The sequence below is a fragment of the Kogia breviceps genome, chromosome 9 (assembly GCF_026419965.1).
Source record: "Kogia breviceps isolate mKogBre1 chromosome 9, mKogBre1 haplotype 1, whole genome shotgun sequence".
Lineage (NCBI taxonomy): Eukaryota > Metazoa > Chordata > Mammalia > Artiodactyla > Physeteridae > Kogia > Kogia breviceps.
In genome coordinates this window covers 14,146,746-14,166,638 of record NC_081318.1, presented here as the reverse complement: position 1 = coordinate 14,166,638, position 19,893 = coordinate 14,146,746, and the positions used below count along the sequence as shown (strand labels likewise).

The window sequence follows — 19,893 nt, the reverse complement described above, 5'->3', positions numbered from 1 at the left end:
CTGCCGGTGGCGGGGGGCAACCTCAGCTCAGCCGCCTGCCAGCGGCCCAACCTTCCAGGGCCTCCGCAGCGTAGCACAGCTGGGCAGAACCTACCCTGCAGCATTACTACAGGATTCAATGTGTTAATATAACTGAAACCTTAGAACAGAACTGGCAATACCAAAGGCTTGATAAGTATTAGCTGTTACCACCTTTTCATAACTTTTTTTCTTAGAGGTCTCAGGAAGATTACTCTCAGATTTCTGGTTTAGCTGCTCACATGGATTCATGGCGTGGCTGCCCCTTACTATATACCCTCCGACATGCCAGCTCCCAGACCGAGTGCTTTACACTCACCACCTCGTTTGTCCCTAATGGATGCAGAGGAGGCAGATGGGACAGCAGAGCGGGGGTGAGCGGGGGGTGGGAGGATGTGTGTCTGCAACATCAACACTCCAGCACCGCCAGCCCCCCACCGTGGCTGTCCTGCTCCGAGAGGGATCCCAGATCCTTCCTACTCGAGGTAATTGTGGCTCTCCACGCCGCCTGTTGCACCGACCGCTCCAACTGCCCTGTGAGGAGCTGGAGGGCCGGCCGGCCGACCAAGACAAGAGCAGGCTCCAGTGTCAGGAGGGCTCAAGGCCTGGCTTATGAGACTTTGGACAGGTTCTTTAATGCCTCTAAGTCTCGATTTCCTCTTCCATAAATGGAAACAATCACAGAGCTCTTTATGTCGATTAATAATGATATATTATTACTGTGAGAATGATACCTGCCCATTCTACTCTGAGGCCCCAGTGCCAAACTGGATGAACGACAGACTGGCCGGCCCTGGAGAGAGAACCAGAGAAAGTAGCCCCTGCATGGACGGGCCCTGGAGGACATGGGGCCTCGTCTCTCCCGGCGCTGAGGCCGGAAGACTGGAGGCTGGAGGCCGTCTCGGCCACCGAGAGCAGTACAGCAAATGATACCACGGCCAGGTCTCCGACTCCCACATGCCCAAGGAAAGTTTCCATCAAAGCAACTACCATCTGATTTTAAATATACACTGATTTCTCATTCTGAATGTATTCCTCTAAAATAGGGGCTCTCGATTAGAAATGCAAATTCTCAAGCCCCACCCCAGACCTACTGAAACAGAAACTCTGAGGGTGGCACCCGGCGATTTATTTTAACAAGCCCTCCAGGTGACTGACGGTTTCCAAAGCTGGAGAAGCGCTTCTCCAAAACAGCTCCCTACACAAATACTCCCCAAAGTGAGCCCCAGTGTACCTGCACTTGGACCCTGACACCTACGAGTATAACAAGACAGAGACACAGCCAAGATACACAAAGTCAAACGATGAGCAGGCAGGTAAGGAGCCTGGCTCGCTGTGGGTAGGTGAGTGGGGAAAAATAAGTAGGTGGAAGCAGAGAGGTGAGATGACGTCAAGGGAAGACAGAAGTAGGAGAGGCTGCGAATGTCAATGGCTGAAACAGACAAAACGGAAGAGCTCCTGGACTGACTAGGCTCTCTGTCAAGGTTCACTGTGGGAACAACATACTGGTTCCTGAGCTTTCCTTAGGCAGCAACGGGAAATGGGGCACTTTCATCAACCACGCTTTATGGAGCAACTGTAAGCACAGCATCAAGGTTGAGGAGGGAAAGAAAGGAGCAGAGTGTCCAGTGAAGCAATCACCAGCCATGACTTGTATAAACAGGAAACATTTTGAGTTGCTTTGTTGCCCAAGTTTTTATAGCAAGAAGTCCCCTTATCAGCACTGCCCTGAGAACAAACAGGGCAACAGGGTCTCCAGCCCTGAACCCCATACTTTCAAGAGCCCAGCCACACCCCTCCCCAAGGGGAGAGGTGTCTCCAGGGTCACCAGCTGGGCCCCTGTCCTCTTCCGGACCACGTTCTGGATCCCTGGGACCCTGGTAATCCCCGTCCAAAAGGCCTCGCACCCACTTGTAGGCCTTCCCCAGGCAGGGCCTGTGGGGTACAAGAGGCCGAGCAGGTGGCCAGGAGGCACCCCTAGGTCCGCGGGGAGGTGGAGGTGGTCGTAGGTTGGACACACAAACCAGGAATCAGTGGGCTGCAGGCTACCCTGCACCGTCACCCTGGGATTCAGCAATGTCAAGGCAAGCCACCCCTTCGTGCGAAAGTCTGTGTGTTCAAACGCTATGAAGGGTTACTCACTGGGATGGAAGAGCTTCCAAGTGAGGTGGGAAGCGCAAGACAGAAGGGACCCCAGCAGGATCCTCTGTGGGGTCAGAATGCCTGACAACAGGGATGGGGTTCAAGTTTTGGTCACATCAAAGATAAAGAATGACTCAAAGCTCTACCTTGGGAAATCAGCATTTTTTAAAAATTAATTAATTTTTATTTTTGGCCATGCAGCGCAGCTTGTGGGATCTTAGTTTTCCAACCAGGGATCGAACCTGGTCCCTCTGCAGTGAAAGCCTGGAGTCTTAACCCCAGGACCCCCAGGGAAGTCCCAGTGTTTTTTGTTTTAAAGCCACTTAATGACTGAAAAGTGCTCTGAGGTTCTGTGAAACTCATCACAATTGTACCGATTTCTCTTCTGTGATTTTGTTGTTGTTGTTGTTGTTGTTAATAAGTAGTTCGTGGTGACAAGCTGCGAACTTTCTCAGGGAAACATAAGGAACAACTTCCTGACAGAAGTCTCTTTAAAAACCAGAGCTGAGGGCATGTGGCCTTGCTTTGCTCGGGACAGTGGGAAATAGCCCCCCAAGGGATGGGCTCCAGGAGGTACCCTGGGCGGCAAGGCACCCAGGAGGACCAGGCCCAGGACCTCCCCCAGGTCTGGGAGAAGGTTCGCGGCTGTGACAGCCTCATGGGAAGCACACCATGGAGCTCCTGCTGGCAGTGCGGCCCAGTGAAGCCCCACTCAGTGGTCACTGTCCTAGAGTTTCTGCGCCCACGGCCGGGGTGACTCTCGGGGCAATGTTGAGGCAGCCTCTTCAGAGCTCTGGGCCTCAGTTTCCTCAAGTGTCAAAGGTTGACACGAGTGTGTGAAGACTGACCCAGTAAGATCCTGAGATACTGTGATCCCAGGGTAGAATGTAAGAGAGCCTACCAAAAGAAGAGAGTCTTTAGAAAAACAGAATCGGTCGTCCTTTGGTTTCTGAGGAGTGCTGGTTCCAGGACCGCTGTGGATACCAAACGCCTAGTATGCTCAAGTCCTTTACATAAGACGGTGCAGTATTTGCACAAAACCTACACGCATCTGCTTGTTTACTGTAAATCATCTCTAGATTACTTGTAACATCTAATACAATGTAAATGCTATGTAGATAGTTGCCGGGTGCACAGCAAATTCAAGCTTTGCTTTTTGGAACTTTCTGGATTTTTTTTCCCCAAATATGTTCAATCTACGGTTGGTTGAATCCATGGATGTGCAAGCTGTGGATATAGCAGGCAGACTCTAAGTATCATGGTACTGCTGACACCAGCAAGCTTCCCTGGTCCTAGATCACGGCCATGAGGGATGGGGAGGAAACTGGAAAGGAGCAAATATTTACTGAATGCCCGGATCAGGCATGCGGCTAAGTGCTCTGCCACGCTCTCTCGTGTGACCTCAGCAACAGCCCAGCTCCATCACCAGGGCGAGCTCGCCGCCCCCCCCCCCCCCCCCCCCGCCCCCGCAACACGTGGCTCGCCCTCTGCTGCCTCATCCCCTCTATTACATCCAGGCCAGGAAAAAAATTAACTTGTTCAAGTATCATTTTGATTATACTGGTCCCCTTTTCCACACCACAAAATGTCTCTCGAATTAGAACCCGTTTTACGCCTTTCAACAACTGATCCCAAACACTTACCGTTCCCGGCTGCTGATCTATTTTGTGCTCACCACTCCAGCCAAGCAAACATGACCTTGCAAATGAATTCCATTATGCACTCTGCTTGTTCACCTGGCTACACCAGCACAAGAGCTTTGACTGTTTCTGTTGTCGCTCTGGATAGGAAAACCTCACTTATCCGACATCTTTGGAAATAGGTCGATCCACAGAATTGATCTATATAAATTAATTTTCCCCTCTTCCAGTAACTTAACCCTTTAAGAGGCCTTAAATCCTTTTTGGGGAGTAAGTCATGGTATAATTAAATGAAAGAGTTTCTTTATTTTAACCATTTTCTTATGGAAACATTTCTGTAATACATTAGAGAAACTCCCAGTCTCAGTTAACAGAACATAATGAATATTGATTAATCTCTTCCTGATGGTGCAGGTCATCCTTAATGAATAACAGCGATCACAGTGTGCTGGAGCTTCAAATGTACCTGCCTCAGGGGTGTGTGACCCCCGATCCCCGCCCCCCTTACGAGTTCCCCTGAAATTCACTTTCCTGCAGAAGCTCCTGCTATCAGCCTGGATTCTGGTTGAGTAGGTGCAATGACACAGAACTCGGGAGGGTGTAACTTGCTGCCTTTCTGCACAATTTTAAGAACTTACATGCTGCTTTTTGTCAGAGCTCTGTAAATTCTTCATTAGGGGAAAAAAGATCAAACTTCCATAACAAGCAATGAACAAGAGTTTTCCAAATTGCCTTACCATGTGACTTTTAAAAGGATTCCAGACACACATAGCATTAAAATTTGCTTCCTTAGTGCTATGAAACTAGAAGTTCTATACAGAACTGGCATGATGGATCACTTTTCTTATGATGAGCCCTTGGAAAATTAATTTAATTTGTGAATAACCACTCCATAGGTTGAATCAAAAGGGTAATATTGATCTAGAGGAAAATGGTAAAAAATATAGGGGGAAAAAAAACCTTATTTCATCAGAATGCAATCTGTAACTATGTGAATCCAAAGTGTCATAACCCAATGTTACGGCAGGTTCTACAGTGATCTTTCACTGAGGATGGACACCACAACCTGGGGGGAAATGCCCTTGTCCACTCATACATTAAACTGCATTCTTTCTGTGACAATGAAGGTTTTATAAAGTCTACAGCATTAGCACATGCAAGAGTCAATCAATCTTAATTCTACTTAAACACGGTGGCATTTAATTAATCAGAACCTACTAGAGCAAAATAAGTTAGGCAAGAATTGCTAAAACAGGCCACTTTCAAAAACACTACAAATCTCTTAAATGCCGTGTTTAGAAATAAGTGGATGTAAAAGCACAAAATTATTTTGCAGTTTTACAGGTTTGCTACTAAGGAAACCATAAACAAGACCAAAAGAGAACCCTCAGAATGGGAGAAAATATTTGCAAATGAAGCAACTGACAAAGGATTAATCTCCAAAATTTACAAGCAGCTCATACAGCTCAATAACAAAAAAAAACAAACAACCCAACCCAAAAATGGGCAGAAGACCTAAATAGACATTTCTCCAAAGAAGATATACAGATTGCCAACAAACACATGAAAGAATGCTCAACATCATTAATCATTAGAGAAATGCAAATCAAAAGTACAATGAGATATCATCTCACACTGGTCAGAATGGCCATCATCAAAAAATCTACAAACAATAAATGCTGGAGAGGGTGTGGAGAAAAGGGAACCCTCTTGCACTGTTGGTGGGAATGTAAATTGATACCGCCACTGTGGAGAACAGTATGGAGGTTCCTTAAAAAACTAAAAATGGAACTACCATACGACCCAGCAATCCCACTACTGGGCATATACCCTGAGAAAACCATGATTCAAAAAGAGTCGTGTACCAAAATGTTCATTGCAGCTCTATTTACAATAGCCAGGACATGGAAGCAACCTAAGTGTCCATCGACAGAAGAATGGATAAAGAAAATGTGACACATATATACAATGGAATATTACTCAGCCATAAAAAGAAACAAAGTTGAACTATTTGTAGTGAGTTGGATGGACCTAGGTCTGTCATACAGAGTGAAGTAAGTCAGAAAGAGAAAAACAAACACCGTATGCTAACACATATATATGGAATCTAAAAAAAAATGGTCATGAAGAACCCGGGGGCAAGATGGGAATAAAGATGCAGACCTACTAGAGAATGGACTTGAGGATACGGGGAGGGGGAAGGGTAAGCTGGGAAGAAGAGAGAGAGTGGCATGGACATATATACACTACCAAATGTAAAATAGGTAGTGGGAAGCAGCTGCATAGCACAGGGAGATCAGCGCGGTGCTTTGTGACCACCTAGAGGGGTGGGATAGGGAGGGTGGGAGGGAGGGAGATGCAAGAGGGAAGAGATATGGGGACATATGTATATGTATAACTGATTCACTTTGTTATAAAGCAGAAACTAACACACCATTGTAAAGCAATTATACTCCAATAAAGATATTTTTTTAAAAGTTTGCTGCTTTTTTTTATTGGCAACTATTGCACTAGCTTACTTTCTAATGGCAAAGTACAAGTTGAATGGCTTTGCCCATCATATCTTTTGCCTTTTCCAGTGGCTCTAGACCAAAGATGGAGGAATACGGGCTGCAAGTCTGACTTGTAGCCACTCACATGAACACCTCACTTACTCGTAGAGAACCTGGAAAAACAGGTATGGCTTTTGCTGACTCAGAACCTCTAAAGAATTTGACGAACTGTCCTTTCTAAACCTGGATGAATTACACCGAATCGTCAAGATTCTTCTGTGCACTCTCTCCTCTTCTTTTGAGAACAGTTCAACTTTTTTTTTTTATGACTTATGTCAGCTGCATTCTGTTTGTCAGACTAAATTCTCCCAAGGTCTTTTCCTGCTCTGGGCTCCACGCTCCCAACAGCTGGAGCTAGGTTTTCTTTTTCTACAACGTCCTTCCCTGAGGGATCTGAGTGACCACTCGATCTATATCCCCACCGATAAGTACCACAAAACTACCTGGAATTAAAGATCTCAGCCAGGCAACAAAGCCAGGAATTAATTCTCTGACAGCCACGTAAGATCAATGGGTCCACTGGCAACAGAGCTGGTAACGCCAAATGCCAAAAACAGAAAGTCTCTGAGCAGCATGTGCAAATTAGAAGTGTAATGTGTTTACAAAGATATAAGATGTACGTAATGAAAGAGGAAGATGGACTCTTCTGCAAATGAGAGATGGTAATTTCCAGGGATATTTCTAAGGAAATTTGTAATTGCTATTTTCTACATTCAGAAATACTTTTTTGATTCCAAATAAAGAAAATATTTCAAGAGAAAATAGAGAAGTGCGGTCTTCCCTTTATAACTCAAGAAACATGAGCACGTAAGAACTAAGAACCGACGCGAGGGTGTGTGCACGCACACACACACATTAAAGGCATTCCATCTTGAGTCAGACCACGGTCCGGTGAGCTCACGCTTAGCTTTGACTTTCACTTCCCATGCACCCTGAACTCGAGGACAGGGACCCTGCATAAACGTTTGTGAAATGGATGTTTTAAAGACGTGCCCTGCCTGTAAAGTGGGCGTGACGGTGCCTATTTTGTGGCTGTTAGGAGGACAAGGGAGTCAATGCGGGTAGAGCATGTGCCACAAACTAAGTGGGGTCTAAGTCGCAATTACTGCCATTAACTTCAGGCATCTTGGTTTCTTTTAGAGGAAAAATAAGACCTTTCTATATTCCAGGTTTTCCATTTTCTTTCTCTACCTCCAATCCCTCCCCCACCCCCAACAGGGTATTGCCATACAAAATGGAACTATTATGAGTTTGGGCCTTTCAAGTTTACACTCCATCAGAGGTTATATGACATCTGCTGGCATTCTTCTGAACCTCGCCTTTGATAGCAACCCGAAGAGCCTGAATTGTCATCATAAGACCACCAGAAAGCATTGGCAAATGACACGTTCAGAGAACAATAAAAAATATTCATGTATCATACCCTCCCGATCGTCACTATTTTGTTCCATATACACCTCAAAGGCGGTTCCTTTAAGATTGGTCTCTACGGGAGGAAGGAAGAGAGAAATAAAGAAACATAAAAAATAAAACACAGGGACTTCCCTGGTGGCTCAGTGGTTAAGAATCCGCCTGCCAATGCAGGGGACACGGGTTCGAGCCCTGGTCCGGGAAGATCCCACATGCTGCGGAGCAACTAAGCCTGTGCGCCACAACTACTGAGCCTGCGCTCTAGAGCCCACGAGCCACAACTACTGAACCCACGGGTCACAACTACTGAACCCGTGCGCCACAACTACTGAGCCTGAGCTCTAGCGCCTGCGTGCCACAGCTACTGAAGCTGGCGCGCCTAGAGCCCGCGCTCCGCAACAAGAGAAGCCACCGCAATGAGAGGCCCGCGCGCAGCAACAAAGAGTAGTCCCCGCTCGCTGCACCTAGAGAAAGCCCGCGTGCAGCAACGAAGACCCAATGCAGCCAATAAATAAATAAAATAAAATAATAATAATAATTAATAAATAAAAATAAAATACGAAGAATATGAGCAGCTGCAACTTGCATAAAGCACCAAATTTTCTTCTGTAGGAAAATTAGGTTTGGTGCACTGATCCAGAGCCTGGCTCGTGGTGCAGCGGGTGCCTCCCCTCTGAGGAGCCCTTGGTAGGGAAGCCACCTCTGGGCGCTCCCTCTCCTGGCCTGCTGCCTGGGTTACGAATGGATCCTGATTAAGGGCAAAGATTATCTTTCATACTTTGGGATACTTTCCCAGAGGCACAGCTGCAGCCCCTGAAACTCTGTTCTAACGGCTTGTTGCCTCATTTTTAAAGTGGCATCAAATGTGCCACTAGAGAAGAGAAATCCTCTACCTGAAACCAGCAGAAGCTCAGTGGGAATAAAGAGTCTAGAAAAGTCACAGAGGGGGTCAAAAAAGGCTCTTTCTTCTGGGGCCATAGGGGGTTTATTGTTGCTGGTGCCCAAACTGGAAAAGGAATAGCAGGAGATCAATAATTGGAATGTTGCTATTATTGGTTTTCTAAACTATTTGTGGGTTATTCTTTCCCTGGAGTCGTCATGCCTGTAAGCAGCTCAAAAGCTAGAGGGATTTAACACGCACTGAGAAAATGCCTGCTGCAGCCAAGCGCTTTACCTGTACTCGCTTCTAATGGAGCCCTGGCACAACCGAACAAGGCTTTAAAAAAAAAAGCTCAGAGAAGTTAAGTAACATGCCCCAAAGCCATTTAGCTAGATTCAAACCCCAGGTTTCTCTGATTCAAGTATCATACCACACTGTCCAGGATCAGGGATAAAATTAATAAGCCTTGATTCATTCCTCAAATGTGGTGAGAATGAAAACAATATTTATACTTCCTCATTTTAAAAATATAAAACATAAACACAGGAGAAGATATTTTTGAACATGTGTCATCAAATTCTTTTAATGGATGGAAGATGATTCAGAATCCACTTCTTGGTAGATGTCTTCAGGCCCATCTGATGAGAGACTTCCGTGCTACAGTTTTGGGAACTCTGACTGTATAAGCCAACACTAGTGGACATGGCACAGCCCAGGGACAGTGGAACACAATTAACGTGGGATTTAGGGTCCTCTAATTCAGAACCTACGGCACTACAGACCTTTGTGGTTGGCCTTTGCACTACATATTGGAAAAAGCCTTGCTAAGCAAGTTGATGGAGTAAACATAATTGCAAGGCGAATGTTTAACCTTCTAAAGAAAATAAACCTTTTTAAAGAAGTTTAACTTGATCAGTACCAAGCCATTGAAAACTAATGTGCTATTTATAAACTTATCCTTAAAAGCAAGTCACAGAAGACTGATTATACTTTCCTACCCATTAATTTGTATTATCAAACATACCCTGTTTCCAACAAAGCATTTCTCTCTAAAAACCTGGCAGCTCAGAATGCTCCACTAATGCACTCGGGCCTTCACACCAAATCCCAGCTTAGGGCAACTGCACCCCACTTAAACAAATGAGTACACCCCTGAATTCCAGCTGAACTGCCTCACCTGTCATTATTCTTCTCCTGAGAACCCCATGTTCAATCTTTCAGTAGCTTAAAACTATTAGAAATCACTCCTCTTGGAGAATTCCACAGGAAAAGCCCTGCTCCTTCAGGATACACACAAGGAGTCCACGTGCTCTGATGGGGGTACGGTAAAAATCAGGTTCGCTAAATCAAGCAGACGTCACCAATGAGGGGAAAAGGAGGTCACTGGAGTCTTAGAGGCACTCACAGCAGGACGGGAATGTGGGCTCCGCAATACAAGGCCTGATTATAGAGGTCACCTGTCTGTTTTAGAGCATGACCAACACAGTCTCTTTCAAACAAGACCCAGACCTAAGCTCGTGCAGAGTGAAGCTGGGACTGCATGAGGAGGGGTGAGAAGACTAGGAGAAGAATTACAAAGGTATGCAGACACTGTCTCAGAATCAAAGGGCACAAGGCACAGGAATAACTAAGAGAGCACACAGACAAGACTTAGGCAGACCCAGGCTGGACAGGGCTGACCACGCGGGTCACCTGGGACACAGACGGCAGGCTTGCAAATTTAAAAAGTGAGCTCCTGAGACCTTTGAGATCGGTGATGATTCTTACACACAACGTCTTACACACCCACAGGTCTTTTATCTGGTGTCATGCACTAGAAGAGCACTGCCGGAAGAACAGGAGTGCCAAGTCTTGGCCTCGGGGGTATGGCCTACATTCCACATGGATTTAGAATGCAAGGGACAGGAGGAGAACGGCACAGTTCCCAGGATGGCTTTCCACAAAGTTGACTAAATACATCCCAACCCGCATACCCAGCCCCTTGTGAAAAGGGAAATCAGCCCTTCACTATAGTTCTGAATTCCATGCCAAGTTCCTTCTCCAGCGCTCACCCGGAGTGTCCAGCAGAGGGAGTCTCAAAAGAGGTACTTAATAAAGAGAAAATTGTTTCATTTTAACACTCCACAGACAGTGGAAGCATTGACTGTAGCCCCCTCCCAGAGACACAGACAAACAATGAACGCCCGACTGGGTCCCCCTAGCGTGTTCACAGAGCCACCGGCTCGCTCTTTTCTGCCTGGTGGAGTGATCAGAAATTTCGTTTTGTTTTGTTGAATGGTTAAATGGACCTTGTGTTCTTCAGAATCAAAGAGGAAAGCCCCTGGAATAACATCTCTCTGTTGCCTTCTAAACAGGCCCCTTTGTTTCTAAGAGAGTCTGAAAAAAAAATATTTACAGTCCATAGGTTATTTACAGCCTCGTTATCCAGGACCTGACTGGTAACTTTATTCCATCCAGAAACCTAATTCATTTGGAGCCCTGGAACTAATAACAGATTTTCTTTTCAGATAAGTTTTTTTTTTTTAATCTGCCTTTATAACAGAGATAAAACTATTAATGCGTTCCCTGTCTCACTCGCCAGGACGGCTCTCCGGATTTACAGAGGATTAAAATCTCCTCGCCCCTCCTCTCTGTTCCCCCACAAACCCCTGCCCCTCTCATTTGCTATTTCATCCACAGAATATCTGAACAAAACCGAAAGAAAGCCGGATGGACCGACGCTAAAAGTATGTAAAGGCTGCTACTTCAGTGATTGCACGAGAAAACATTTTCACGATGAAAACGACTGAAAAAAAAATCAGGCACCCTTTGGTTCAAAATTCCTCCTACTACAAGCACACAAAAAACACACCGAAGTGTAAAAACTTAGTTGATTCCAGTTTGATTTCTGCCTGGAAGCTGACAGAACTGACTGAAGAGAAACGAAAGAGAGAGGGAGTGCAGGGGACAACGTAGCGCTCGTGCCTTCCGTTCCTTTCTTTCTTGCTAAAGACAGATCAGAAAAAGGACCCGACGCCAGGTGAAGGTGCACGACGCAGGTTTACCCAGACCGATCGAGACGAAAGACGTCTTGGCTGCCTCCCCGACTTGAAAACCTAAACTACATTTTTCCCTTACACACGCTAATGCGGGGAGATTTTAGCCTACTGCATTGTTCTGCCTGGGTCTGAAATGGACTTTTCCTCTCTACCCCCTCTCATCACCTAGCCCCGTACATTCCGACCCGACAGCCCCCCAAAATCAGAGGCTCGCGAAGAATAAAGGAGCGTGGGGTGGGAGTAGAGGGACATGGGAAGGGAGCTGCGAGGACAGAGTGGAAAGCACATCATCTTAAAGGTAATTTTGTTTGGGGGAGGGGGGAGGAGGAAAGCTACACCGTATCACCTTTATTTATTCCAAATAAATAAAGAGCACCGTCATGGGTCTGTCTTTTCCCCGGCGCCCCCTCCTAATTTCTTTTCTTCGGCCAGGAGCCCACCCTCGCACCCACCAACGACCCCCCCGCCTCTTTCTCCACCCTGGAAATAAGATCTGTTCGATTCCGGATCCCGGCCGTTCGCTGGGCGAGGGTGGGGGCGGCGTGGAGGGGGCGGGCAGCCGGTTCGAGCCCCGGGGGTGGGGCGCGGAGGCCGGGCGCCCGGGGGCTGCGGGCCCGGGGGCTGCCCGGCGAGGGGCGGCGGGCAGAACAAAGCTGCGGGGGCCGCGGCGGCCAGGCGGCGCGGGGCGAGCGGGGTCGGCGGGCCGGCGCCGCTTACCTTCGTACACGGGGGCCATCGGGGCCGGGGTGTCCGCGATTCATGGCAACGGAGAAGGGAACGCGGCGCGCGAGCTCGGCCCCCCCAGCCTCAGTCGGAATCTGCCATCTTGAGCCTGTGTCTCCGCTCTCCGCGCAGCCGGGGCCGCCAGCGCCCGCATCACCGCCTCACTTGGCCGGCGCCGGGGGAGGGGGCCGGGCGCCGCCGCCGCCGCCGCCGCGGCCCGGGCCCTGCGCGGGGCTCCGAGGCGGCCGGGCGGGCGCAGCGGCCGAGGCCGAGGGCCAAGCGGCCGCGGCCCCCGAGCGGGTCCGCTGTGGGGCGGGAGCCGGGGCGGGCAGCGCGCGGCCAGTCCCCGGCCGGGGCTCAGCTCAGCATGGCTGTGTGTGGGGGCTTCGGCAAAAGTTGCACGGGAGGCGGAGGAGGGGCGGGAGGAGCCGGGGGAGGGGCGGGGGGCGGGGGCGGGAGCGGCGGCCGAGCGCGAGCGAGCGAGCGAGCGAGCGAGCGAGCCCGGAGAGCGGATTCCGCGCGCAATCGAGCGCCGATGGCACGGATGCGAGGCGGGGAAGGCCGAGCCGAGGGCAGGAGCGGGGGAGGCCAGGGAGGCTCGGCGAGGCCAAGGAGGCTCGGCGCGGCCCGGTGTGCACACGCTTCAGCTCTGATAGGCAAAGGGGAGCCGGTCCGCAGGGGTAGCAGCCAGAACTTTATGTGTGTGCGCGCGAGCTGGGCGGGAGGGGGAACAGACCAGAAGGGGAGCCCCGGCCGGCAGCGGCTCGCCCTTCTCGCACCTGGTTGGCGCTCCCTGAGATCGGTGTGCGATGAATGAATGGAGGAGTGGGCGCACGCCGTCCTCGGGGGGAGGATGAGTAAGCGGTGGAGCTTTTGAAATCCAAATGAGGTCAGAGATGCAGAAGCCATTCCGAGCACGCTTAAGAAATGCAGCCCCCGGGTGGTCGCTGGATTCCTGCGGGAATCGGGTTTCCGCCCGCTCCTCACGCCTACGGTGTCCTGAGGGCACCCCCCCCCCAACCCCCATAACCTGGACGGGTGGTTCCCTGTACCTGCCTCAACGCTCTCTCCGAACGGGGCTTCAACTAAACACGCTCCAGGCTCTCCCCAGCCCGAAGCCTCGCCAGTTCACTGCTGCAGCTTCTTCTTGGATTCTGTGATGGGATGCCCTGCCATCGCCCCTAACTTAAGAAGACTGGAGCCTCCTCTTAATCAGTGACACATAGATTGATCATAAAAGATATTCAGTGGATGGCAAGCAGCTTTTTAAAGAAATGAAATGTACTAGAATAGAAAAGATTAGACCCATTGCCCTTAGTAAGAGTAACTGTTTATTTCATAAACCTTTTGTTTCGGTTACATATACTGGACAACTGTGGTGGACCACGATACAAGTTGTATTTCCTGCTGTGGGTCATAGGTCAAAAGTTTGAAATCTGTATTTGGGGAATGTAAAATAATGAACAAACCCATTATTTTCCCACTACCTCTTGTCCTTTCCAACCTCCATACCCTGTCACCCGCCCCCCACAAAAAACCCCAAAGACAAGCCCTTTCACACACTTACCTCGTTTTCTTAGTAGCACATCATTCCCCCTTTGTCTCAGGATGACCTTTGACTCTGCCGTCTTCCTTGCCCCTATATTCAGGGCTACACTTTGCACAGCTTCTCTTGGCCTAATGTCACTCACATTTGCAGAATCCTAGATTACCATTGCTAAAGGGCGGTCTCAGAGATCATGTGGGCCAGCCATGCCCTTTTAGAATTGAAAAGATGAGGCCCAGGGAAATGAAGTATATTGCCCCGTGTTAACACAGTATTAAATCTTAGAGTTCAGTATGGAGATTCCTTTAAAAACTAAAAACAGAACTATCGTATGATCCAGTAATCCCACTCCTGGGCATATATCTGGAGAAAACCATAGTCCAAAAAGATATATGCACCCCAGTGTTCACTGCAGTGCTATTTACGATAGCCAAGACACAGAAGCAACCTAAATGTGCATTGACAGAGGAATGGATAAAGAAGATGTGGTACATATATACAATGGAATATTGCTCAGCCATAAAAAGGAATGAAATTGGGTCATTTGTAGAGATGTGGATGGACTTAGAGACTGTTATAAGGAGTGAAGTAAGAAAGAGGAAAAACAAATATCGTATATTAATGCATATGTGTGGAATCTGAAAAAAAATGGTATAGACAATCTTATTTACAAAGCAGAAATAGAGACACAGACGTAGAGAACAAACATATGGATACCAAGGGGGAAGGGGTGGGGTGGGATGAATTGGGAGATTGGGACTGACATATATACACTATTGATACTATGTATAAAACAGAAAACGAATGAGAACCTACTGTATAGCACAGGAAACTCTACTCAATGCTCTGCGGTGACCTAAATGGGAAGGAAATGAAAAAAGAGGGGATATATGTATACGTATAGCTGATTCACTTTGCCGTACAGTAGAAACTAACACAACATTGTAAAGCAACTATACTCCAATAAAAAAATTTTTTTTAAAGGGAGAAAACAAAAATCAATCAATCAGTCAATCTTAGGGTCAAGCTCCTGGCTCCCACTCTGGTGTTCTTTGCTTCATACCATTCATTCATTCCCTTTCTTCTATCCCCCTGCCATCCTCTCCTGGTCCTCAGCCCAGTTCACCCTGAGCACTTCCACCTTCAAAACGTACAGTTTTGACTATGCCATGCTCCTGCTAACAACCTTCACGGAGTCAACCTGTGCACAAAGGGCTGAGTTGCCTAGCTCTTTGGCTCTGAATCAAGGCAGGCAGGCTCCGACTTACCTTTCTAAGCACATGAGTTCAGCAAGTCCCTGCCTCTCCAGCCAGACTGGTTTACTCGTGATCCTCTCCCAACCTTGCCCAGCTGTGCCTTTGTGTCTTTGTCCAAGCTGCTGCTTTCCCACCGAGGATGCCTTCTCCATCTTCTCTCTTTAACCAGAGTCCACCTGTGCCTGACTCATTTCCTCCACAAAATGGCCTGAGGTAGCATGAGATTTAGACAGACTTGGTTCCCATCCCAGCTCTTCCACTTAGTAGCTGTGTGAACTTGATCAAATTATTTAACCTCTCTGATCTTCAGTTTCTGCATCTTGATTATAATGAGAATAGTAACAATAATAATATTCTTCCCTTGTACCTATAAGTCTCTATAATGACCTTTACCATACAGGTATTATCTCTCATCCCCTTTCCAGGACTATCTAATAGAATTTTATGCAGTGCTGGGAATGTAACCATTTGTGGCTCTGGAGTGCATTAAATGTGGCTGGTGTGACTGAGGAACTGAATTTTTCATTTTAACTGATTTTAATAGCCAACATATGGCTAGTGGCTACCATATTGGATAATGCATCTCTAAACTGTAAGCTCAATGGGGGCAGAGACCATCTTGGTTGACGTTATATCTCCAGCAATGAATATTTGTTCAATGAATAATAGCTACCATTTATAGCATGCTCCCTTGTGTCAAGCACAACACCAAGAACTTGGTGTAACTTATTTCGTACAGTCCTCCCTACAGACCCTGGGGTGGGATTAGATTAGAGACAGTTTGTACAGAGGTCTGGCAGATAGTAGAGTTCCATGAAAGGTGTTTTTTTTGTTTTGTTTTGTTTTTCGGTACGCGGGCTTCTCACTGCTGTGGCCTCTCCCGTTGCGGAGCACAGGCTCCGGACGCGCAGGCTCAGCAGCCATGGCTCACGGGCCCAGCCGCTCTGCGGCATGTGGGATCTTCCCGGACCGGGGCACGAACCCGTGTCCCCTGCATAGGCAGGCGGATTCCCAACCGCTGCGCCACCAGGGAAGCCCAAAGGTGGTTTTTATTATCATGAAGACCTCCCTGTGACCAATCTCTTCTTTTTCCTGCCTGTCACACACACTCTATTGGACTCGGCATACTCCGGTCTAGATGGCTGACTCTCCTTTTCTGTATTGGCACCTGTGCCCACAACTGGGCTGGCAGCATCTTTGGGCAAGGTCCATGGCATCCTTGTTTGGATGTCCCTCGGCTCAGGTCTCGTACTGATTCATGTTTAGTAGCTGCCTCTAACTTCGTCCCCGCTGCTGTCTAGCCATGAGTGATTCTAGGCGGTCTCACTCTCTGGAATACCTCCTCTGTCCTCCCCAAATGCATATGTTGAAACCCGAACCGCCGCTACCTCAGAATGTGACTGTATTTGGAGATGGGGCTCTTTAAAGAGATAATCAAGTTAAAAGGAGGTCATTCAGGTGGGCATTAATCCAATATAGCTGGGGTCCTTATACAAAGAGAATTAAGACAGAGACACCAGAGGAAAGACCACATGAAGACACAGGGAGAAGGAGGCCCTCTGCAAGCCAAGCAAGGAGGACTTAGAAGAAACCAACCCTGTCTACGCTTTGATCTCAGAGACTCCAGAACTGTGAGAAAATTAATTTTGGTTGTTAAAGCCACACGGTTGGTGGTACTTTAGTATGGCAGCCCACGCAAACTAATATACTCGCTAGAAGGCAAATTAAAATGAAGAAAGATCACTTTCTTCATTTCTTTCTTTCACTTTCTTTTCACTTTTTTCATTTTCATTTCATTTTCATTTTTCACATTTCATTTTCATTCACTTTTCACTTTCTTTCAGTGTCAACTGGAAACATCTTGAGGGTGGCCTCCTTCCCACCGGAAGGGAACCGTCTTGGGTGTGGAAATGGAGTCCCATGAAAGAAGAAGATGGAGCCCAACAGACAACCCCCCCAACCTGCTCTTCAGATCACCGCGACCAAAGCTGACCCATGGGATGCACAACTTCAGTCGAAAACGTTCAGCTGAGCTAGCATACTTGGCATCGTATAGATGGGAAACGTTATTTAAATGAATTTAGATACGTTTTCATGATTTGACAGATTGAATCTGCTTGCCTGTCTCCCTTCCCTCCAATGACAGCGGTCAGGTGAGAGGGGGATATAAACCCAACAGCGAAACTCCACCGAGGGAGAGCGGGAGAGCAGGAAGGGAGAGAATCTGAGACGGAGCCCCAGGGGGCACCAGTATTTGAAAGATGGGAAGGGGAAAAAGAACGGGAGAGAGCAGGGAAGGAGGAGGAAAACGTGGATGGATGATCCCTTGACATCCTAGGGCAGAGACCACTGCAAAGGGAGGTGAGGTCAGCAGTGCTGCGTGCTAATCAGGAGTCACACAAGACGCGGGTGGGGAGCATCCAAAGGACTGAGCAACAAGAGTTACATTAGTGCCTTTAGTGAGACTAATTATGGGGCACGTGTAGGGTTCTTAAATTCAGCCTCCAAAGAATGCGTAGTGTTTGATCGGGGGAGATGGGAGGAAGGGAGGAGGGTCAGGGAGGCGCCAGAAGAGGGCACTAGAGAGCATTCCAGACCCAGAGCACGACCAAAGTCCAGGGTGAGACGTGAGATGAGCCGAGGAGCTAGCACATTTGGCTTCGAGATAGTATGCATAGCATTTTATTTGTTTAATAAACACATTAGCACCTAGACAGTGTTCTAAGATGTTTACAAATATTAGCTCGTTTAACAAATCCAGTATTTTACACTACATAGAAGTCTAGGTTGCCGAAAGACCACTTAACTTCGGTATGCTCTGAGAAACATAATAAAGGCAAGAGAACTGGAAAGGATTTAGTAACCACCTACAGCAGTTACCTCTTCTGAATCTGCCTTTCTACAAAATGGCACGAGTAATATCTCTCTCAGGGATCAGTAGAGTAAACATGGGGGAGCTTGGACCTCGTTTCACGTTCATTTTGCTCACAAGACAAGTGACAAAGGGTCTTTTCTTCATTTATGCCTGCAGTTGTGAAAATGCACAGCATCACAATATCCTCGAGGTCACAGGATGGAGACATTTTTCTTTGTGGTGTATACATTCCGGTGTGCGTGTCTCGTTCTCACTCTCAGGTGAGAGTGAGAACAAGACTTCGCTGTCTGATGCCCCTGCAGGTTGCACCTCATTCAGACTTGGTGTGCGTTGCCCTCATTTGCCTTCCTGGGCCTTATTTCTGGGTCGGAGGCTGTGGCTTTGTCTTTGAGGATGTGGCCAGCAGGAGGCAGTTAGTTCACTTTTCAGGATTCATATTTCCAGATCTCACCTCTTTTTTGGCGTTTTGCACTTTGTGTGTTTTTCTCTCTCTCTTTTTATTTTATTTTATTTTTTATTTTTTTTGTGGTATGCGGGCCTCTCACTGTTGTGGCCTCTCCCGTTGCAGAGCACAGGCTCCTGACGCACAGGCCTAGCGGCCATGGCTCACGGGCTTAGTTGCTCCGCGGCATGTGGGATCTTCCCGGACCAGGGCACGAACCCGTGTCTCCTGCATTGGCAGGTGGATTCTCAACCACTGTGCCACCAGGGAAGCCCTCTCTCTCTCTTTGACAATGTATCTGTCTCATCTTCTTTTCCTCTGTATCCTTCTACCTCTTCCACACATTATTTCTTCTCTCTCTCCTTTCCCCTTTATTATGATTCTGTTTCTTAACAAGTCACAATGCAGGCCTTTAGTTTAGTTATTCTTAAGAAATTACTTCCTAATTCTGCTTTAAACCTTCGATCATCTGAAATGATACATTTTGCATGGAACTCATGTTTAATAACTACAGGACTCCTTAAACAAAAGCTTCAGGGGCAGGGCATTATACCACAGAGGATGTGAAAGGCTGGACACTGCATTCAAATCAGGAAAAACAGGGGCTATGGCTTTAAGGGCAAAGGGTAGAGTGAGGCTTGGCAGGGCGAAGGCAATCTGATTGTGGAAATGGCAGCCTTGGAGGAATTACACCCGCAAAATCAGGGGAAGAGGGAAACCATTCATTTTTCTGCTTCTGCTCCTAGAAGAAAAATGATCAGACACCTGAACGGGGATACGGGGAAGGCACAGAGAGGCGTGAATGGCATTCGGCAGAAAAGAGTTATAGAAACAAACACACACAAAACCCCGAACCACAATCAGCCTGTGGATGTAAAACAAGCTGTGATGCAGACACACAGAAGATAGGGTGATTTTGTTGGAGGTTTCGGGAATGGTAGATTAGGGTGGATCTGCAGGAGAAAAAGAAGCAATCTAGCCCTGCAGGGAAATTTCTGTGATGAGGGAAGATGGGTAATAGCTTGGTTTGCCTGACATGCAGTCCAGGCTGAACTTGGCTAAACTAGGCAGACATGGAGCAGAGAGAAGCCTCCAGCTCAAGAGTGGATGCAGAAAGGAGGGCAGACACAGGAAGAGCTCTTTTAAAAGCCCGAGGGTCCTGTTAAGCCAAGTTAAACCTAGCTCAGTGATTAAGCAGCGGGATTGAGCATTTCTGTGCTGTGCACAGTTTCTATCATAAAGTCTCCTCCCCCGGCATGAAAGAGCCTGCCCCTATGTGGCAACCCCCAGAGGGAGATGGACTGGAATGGCAGAGTGCTGTCAGGGCTGACTCTTTGCTCTGATGTTGCCCTGAGCTCTTCGATGCCAAAT

At 47.8% G+C, this 19,893-nt stretch overlaps 1 protein-coding gene across 9 annotated transcripts in view; it reads right to left on the bottom strand.

Annotated features, from left to right (window-relative positions):
- The window catches only part of HIPK2 (homeodomain interacting protein kinase 2), a 202,101-nt gene extending 189,501 nt beyond the window's left edge, over positions 1-12,600 (bottom strand). For all 9 annotated transcript variants that reach the window (XM_067042011.1, XM_067042026.1, XM_067042006.1 and 6 more), the window contains exon 1: positions 12,398-12,600. Coding sequence is in view for 6 of the 9 variants with exons in the window: in XM_067042005.1 (XP_066898106.1) it covers positions 12,398-12,416 (19 nt within the window). In the remaining 3 variants the exon portion in view is untranslated. The remainder of the gene's footprint in view (positions 1-12,397) is intronic.
- Positions 12,601-19,893: the final 7,293 nt, after the last annotated feature.